General features: G+C 44.1%; 1 protein-coding gene across 2 annotated transcripts in view; it reads right to left on the bottom strand.

Moving 5' to 3' along the window:
- tuft1a (tuftelin 1a) overlaps positions 1-6,518 on the bottom strand; it is an 11,454-nt gene continuing 4,936 nt past the window's right edge. Inside the window, exons 2-12 of one of the 2 annotated variants that reach the window (XM_037676945.1) lie at positions 5,903-5,980; positions 4,688-4,789; positions 4,523-4,609; positions 2,818-2,868; positions 2,616-2,699; positions 1,846-1,960; positions 1,511-1,730; positions 1,318-1,423; positions 1,149-1,232; positions 646-740; positions 1-469 (exon numbers count right to left, since the gene is read on the bottom strand). In XM_037676945.1, the coding sequence (XP_037532873.1) occupies positions 397-469; positions 646-740; positions 1,149-1,232; positions 1,318-1,423; positions 1,511-1,730; positions 1,846-1,960; positions 2,616-2,699; positions 2,818-2,868; positions 4,523-4,609; positions 4,688-4,789; positions 5,903-5,980 (1,095 nt within the window). In that variant the 3' untranslated portion in view covers positions 1-396. Of the gene's footprint in view, positions 470-645; positions 741-1,148; positions 1,233-1,317; positions 1,424-1,510; positions 1,735-1,845; positions 1,961-2,615; positions 2,700-2,817; positions 2,869-4,522; positions 4,610-4,687; positions 4,790-5,902; positions 5,981-6,518 lie in introns of both variants that reach the window. The other variant, XM_037676944.1, reaches the window with a different exon arrangement.

Here is a 6,518-nt window from a genome sequence, read left to right as displayed (position 1 = left end):
TTAGTTTAAACGAACTTTATAACACAACGAACATGGAAAAGAGTTCGCTTGTTCACCAGTTCTGTTTTTATACAACAAGTACACAAACTCAAAGGCCAAGAACAGATCAGACCACAGAGAAAACCTTACAAGTAAAACAAGACGCACAGCAGGAAGTCTACCGTATCTACAAAGCTGACAAACGCGCAATCGTTGCCAAAGACGCACAGTTGGTGCTCGGAGTCACTCGTCGGTTTCCTTCAAAGAGCGTTAGCTTCGAAATGGTTTAGTGGATCGTGTTTGGTGGTGGAGGAAGGCTCAGCTCCGATCTGATCTGCGTGTTATTCGTTCGTGATCAGGAGAGCTGCTGTCTCGAGTTCAGTCCTCACGGAGAAGGTTTGGTGCTTCTGGGTCGTTTCATGACTTGATCTCGATGACTTTGATGTACGGGAGCGGCTTGGTGGAGGAGGTGGAAGGCTTGAGTGGTTTACTGTTACGACAAGAAGGACAGATTCATTAATAAATGAGCCTTGACCTTTTTTTTTTTTTTTAAAGTAAAAACAAACTGTTGTTCAACTTATGCAAAGTTGAATCTGGGTCAAGCAGGAAGTACCTATAGTGTAAAAAGTTTCCAGGAAAAACAAGAAAATGAGCAAAACAGGTTACCTGTAAACAACCTGGGAGTGGCGCTCTGATGAAAGGTAGGAGTGTGGCCTCTGACCTCCCAGATAGTAGTCCATCTGGTCACGCATTTCTCGATTCTGCACACAGAGAAATGTTTTATACATTATTACCCTATTATTAAATTAATTAACTTTTATTAAACCAGGATCCCACTGAGATCACAGATCTCTTTGGCAAGGGAGGCCTGGACCTGACGGCATGCCTAACACGCATGTTTTTAGTCTGGAGGAAACCAGAGTACCAGGAGAAAACCCACGCAAGCACGAGAAGAACATGCAAACTCCACCCAGAAAGACCCCAGGTCCAACTGGGGATTGAACCCAGGACCTTCTTGCTGTGAGGCAACAGTGCTAACCACTGAGCCATCGTGCTGCCTATCAGGAACAAAACAAAGACATAAATGTCCATCTTTTCTTCCACCGTTTGTCTCCTTGTTGAGCGTTCCAGAGATATTTGGGAGAGGAGGAGACGAGAGCGGCGCTCACCTCAGCCTCCAGAAACGCTACTTTCTCCTCCAGCTCTTTGATCACTCGGTCGCGCTCCTGGATCACCATGCGGGAGTTCTGGAGCTGAAAGACGAGCGAACACAGAGTCAGCCAGTGAGCTGAGCCGCGCGCAAAACGTGAGGCGCTGTGGCGTTCACGTGCTTCTCACCTGCTCGATCATGTGACGGACTTTCCTCTGTTGGCTTTTCAGCATGTCATCCAGATGGTGGATCTTCTCTTTGAGGATCGCCACCTCCTTCTCCAGTTGTTCAGCTCTAAAAGAGAAAAAGCACGTTACGGCACCCTGCAATGCCACAGATGATTTTTCGTTCTCGGTGATTCGTTTGTGCAGAGTGGCTGACCTTTGCTCCCCTTTGTGGCCCTCCTCTCTGAACCGCCGCAGCTCTTGCAGTTCATCCTCTCGGTTTTGAATGGTCGCCCTCAGAGTGGCGCTCTCCTGCTCCATCCCTCCCAGCAGCCTCTGGAGCTCCTCGATACGCATGTCTTTCTTCTCGCCGGCATCTTCTGCAATCCTCAGCTGTTCCTCCTTGTTGCTCAGACTCTCCCTGAGACTGCTGCCTTCAGCCTGAAGAGGACATGGCGTTTGGCTCGTTAGGAAAAAAAGGCTCTTGTTTGGTAGGGACTCACCTCGCTGAGTATGAAGTGAGAGGATAAATAAGCATTGCGTGCACATATTTTACCTGCAGCCTCTCTCTTTCCTCCTGGTGCTTCTTCTCTGCCTCCTGCAGCTGCGCATACAAACGCTTACTAACTTCTCTCAGCTTGTCCCGCTCCGCCTCATCGTCTGCCTCCTACGGATCAAGAATAAACCGTCGGGTTAGAAAGCGATAAAAGTTTTTATTACCACGCAATAAAAACACACACTTTTAGTTTCGGCCCAGATCTGCGGGTTCGTGCTGCCAAAAAGAAAACAGGCGTGTCTGCGTGCGTCAGTGAAGCAGTTATGTCATAGCCAGTGGTTCCCGCCTATTTTTTGCATGAGAGGTGAGTCACAGATGTTACAGTTGGCACAAAAAAAAAAAAAACATTTTGATGAGCTTTATTAAAGACATGCAACACAGTTGTTAGAACTCATAAAGTGTCCAGACAAAAGGCAACAGCGCAACTATTACGGGTTCAGCTGAAGGAGGAGGACCTGCAAACGAGAACACGTGCAGGAGGAAGAACACAGTGTGCTAGAACAGCGCCTGTACATTCACAAACACCCCAAGGCACTATGAGAATATTTACTCTTTCACCAACAATGTGATCTGCTCATATACACACATATCACATTTTTGTTGAGGAGGGGGGAGATTGTTTTACAGGCTTCTCCACAACAAGACAAAAAATAAAATAAAAATACGCTGGACTGAGGCTACACCATGCATTTGATATTGGATATTATATGACAAGCAAATGCTTTCTATTACTGAAAAGAGTTTGTTCACGTGAGAGTCTCCTCACCTGCTGGTCAGCCTTGGATCCTCCTTTGGGAGCAGAGACGTTCTTTCTGAAAGGAATGCCGACCTTCCATCCATTCATGTTCGGCTGGAGGGGAAAGAGAAGAAAGTTAGCATGAAAACAGTAAACAATGGAGACGAGGGAGGTAAATGAGTACACAGGATGCGAGTTAACAAACGACGAAGGCACTAAAGTTTTGAGTTACCTTGGTTTTGGCTGCCATTTGCTCCCTCAGAGACTTCAGGCAATACCTCACCTATAACAGACAAAACAGCACTTAGTGACAACGCTGGGAAAGTTATTATACAAGTCAGTTATAATGCACTCATTTAAAAACACATGCATTTCAAAAATTACTTTCAGTCAGCAAAATGTTTATTTTAATCACAAAAGTGTTGTACAGTAGTCCCTCGCTACTTCGCGCTTCGTTTTTCGCAGACTCGCTCTATCGTGGTTTTTCAAAATAAGATTGGACATGACACATTTGGCTGACTGATAGATGAGCCGCATGATTGGCATGAATTTTTTTAATTTAAAATAAATTATTTTAAATTATTTAGCGCCTGCTGCACCTATGTGCAGCCCACACTGCAGGATAAGCTTCCTGCTGCAGCTGATCAGCTGATCTCCGTGCAGAACGGAGAAGTGGGTGTGGCCGAGAGCAGCAGAGGCAGGGAGTTGAAATCATGGCATTCTGTGCTCTATTAGAGCGTTTAGAGTTTAGAAACATTGTTTAGGATATTGCATGAGTGTGGGAAGGATTTAAAACGCCTATATATAAATATATATTAATGCTAAAATAAACTACTACTTACTACTTGTACTACTATTCCTATTTCATGGTTTTTCACTTATTGCGGGACTTCAGGGTACGGATCCCCCCGAGATGAACGAGGAACTACTGTAATCGCATGGGCTGCAGCATCTTTGTGCTAGCTAAAGGACTCTGCAACTTAACTTAGCTGTGATTGTACATGAGCAGCAGCAAAAACTTTAATTTGTTTCATAATCAGAGATACTGGCAAAAGCAATGTTAATGTTACAGCATGGTTAGGGCAGGACAAATAAAAATATCACGGCAGAAACCGAATTTTCGCTTTTTACTAGCGTTAGCATCGCAGCTGCAAAAAGTTTGAAAGGTAGCTGTTTAAAACTCCCATGAGCCATTGCATCAAGTGTTTGTTTATGATTTATTTACTGATGTTGGTCTTGTAGCAATCATTTCAGCAAACAGTTATTGTACGGTGTGTTTTATAGTCTCAGTAATGGGGTTACTAAGAACGTTGCTGTAATTCTAATTGCTATCAGGATGAAAGCTTGTGTAGCAACAGGTGATTTTCTGCCACCAGACCTAAAACTGAGCTGTAATTATGTTCAAACTACCACAATAAAGGCGTAAATTGATGTTCTACCTTCTTTACCTGCTGTCACATCAAAAGTACTTCCACTGATTGATTACATAAAGCAACACAAATTGAGCTGAGTGTCAAATGTTTTATTGACAGGATTCAAATCTCAACTTTTTTTTTTTTCTGTTATCGCATAAATTCTTTTACCACTACGGGTTTTCCACACACTTGTCATGCTAGTGCACAAGCTGTTAAATGAACACAGTGGCATGAATGAGCACCCCCATCCAAGTGAATGTCGAACTTTAAATGAAAATACTTGAGTAACCGTTGAAGAACGTCAGCAATGTCAGTAATAAAAGCTGCCAGTCTACCTGTTTAATGTTCTACCGAATAATCAAAGAGGAGATAAGGAGATAACGTGAGATGGAAGACAGGAAGCGTGGAGGATTTTGCATGATGCAAACATGCACAATTAGCTTTATTACCCAGGAAACATGGTGTTTGATGCTGGAGCTTATCAGTGGAAACATTCAGAGTCAGCTGCTGCCACAAACTCACCTCCTGTATCTGTGAAACTTCATCTGACAGCATCTTCAGGCTCTGCTGATGGTTCTGCTGCTCTTGTCTGCGGGCCTCTAGGTACACCTGAAACAAGGCGACACGTTAGCGTTTTGACACTCGTTTAGCCAACAGACACACCGACTAGCAATCGGCTACACTCACCTTTATGATCTCCACTTGCTCCTCTGCCGATTTCACCGGTTCGGTGTTTGGAGGCGACCGGTCGCTTGCTGGCTGCACCAGAGCAAAAGCTCGTCCAATCGGCTGCAGAGCAGAGAACAGAAGGGTTACCAGTGTGACTATCACACATACAGTATATAGCTGAGTGAAGCTAATCCAAAACAATTAATCTGTGATCCAACAGATTTAGGAGTCTGCGGTACATTTGTTTGATAATCGTCAAACATCGTCTGGAATGTCAGCACAAATGATGCAATTAAAAACTAATGACCACTAAAAGAACGCTGAGCGTGTTCTGTTGCATGTGACGGATTGCGAGAACGTATTATCAAGAGGCAGAAACGTTTAGCTGAGATTACGGAGGAGACCAACCCGTAAACATCTGGAGCTCGGCGGAACAGAAGGGTGGAAACACTTGGCCAAATGACAAGCAGAAAGTAAAGGGACGTACATAGACGTTACGCAACTCCGCTGCTCTGACTGTCCCGCAGCTTTTGATGGAACAATGGTTGATCTGAGACGTTTAAAGAGCCTGAGAAAAACACTAACGGCTGCCATGACGCATGTTTATAGCTCGTTAATGTGCAGGAATATTGCATAATGCGTTACGCAGAAGCTGATTCTTCAGAACTACTGAAACAAACCGTGAAACGTCCCGATCCAAACATGCACCTTTATCATTATCTCTCATCTGTTACAACAAATAACAAGTACGGTTAAAAAAAAAAAAAAGTTACATCTGTTTAAATATGAAAGACTCGAGGCTTGAAACTAATCTGACACAATCTCCTCCAGAATTATACGATGAATTAAAAATGTGACAACAAAATATGAATTAGACAAAAACTTAACATTTAAGCTGTTACAGTTTGTTGATGCGTTTGCATCCAGATCTCCCTTGGTGCGACACCACAGGTCTTTTTAGTCGGTGGAAGGTTTTATACTGTCCAAAAATGATGTTTTTCATAAAAAGGAGGCTGAAATTTAAATGAGATTATAACCAAAACATAACAGATCTAGATGTAAATACCTGTAAACAACAGCAGAACTGTTTAGTCTTTTAGATTTAAATGAACTCTATTTTATACCAGTTTATTTTACTGGTTAAACTAAACTATCTTTGCTCATGAGGGTCTGCTTCATTAGCTCGGCTGTTTCCGTCCTGATTGTAGACGATCATCTAAAGGAAGTTCTTACCTTGTCTCTGCGCTGCTCTGAGCCCCGAGCTGCTTCTCTCTGGTCGTGGAGCGTGAGCCGGAGTCCCCTGCAGCCCTCCTGAAAGCAAGACCAAGATGGGGTGAGTCCACAAAGTGTGCGTTATGAGACGGAGAGACTGCTCATGGGGAGAAAAGGGGGTGAAAAAAAAGAGGAGAGACTGAGTCATAGTCAGATGGGTGGGAGAGAGTGGGCTGTAACCAGAAGGAGAGATGGGAACGAGCATCAGAAGGAAAGCAGAAGTCATATTTTCCCTCGCTGCACAGAGACAGACTGTTTGGTTTGAACTGTGGACGTCAGAGGGATTTAGAAGAAACCCCTCCAGATGCTCGCAGCCAACTGGAAGCAAAGGCCTGGTTCTTCTCAGCCAAAAAGTGCAGCGAGCGTCACGAGGAGTAAAAGCAGAAAATCACCGTGGCAACGGGTCCTCACAGTAGCAACAAACAATTTGGTTCAAAAAGTAGTCCCGCTTTTATTTTTATTTTTTTAGAACAGGGTAAAAGTAACATAAGAACATCCTCTGGAGCAGGAAATGTCTGGAACAGGATGTTACTGGGTGCGGGGTTATCCTGCACAAAGATCCCCCCCCCCCCCCCCC

Source organism: Nematolebias whitei, chromosome 5 (assembly GCF_014905685.2).
Source record: "Nematolebias whitei isolate Nwh7 chromosome 5, NemWhi1, whole genome shotgun sequence".
Lineage (NCBI taxonomy): Eukaryota > Metazoa > Chordata > Actinopteri > Cyprinodontiformes > Rivulidae > Nematolebias > Nematolebias whitei.
This window is presented reverse-complemented; position numbering and strand designations above follow the sequence as displayed.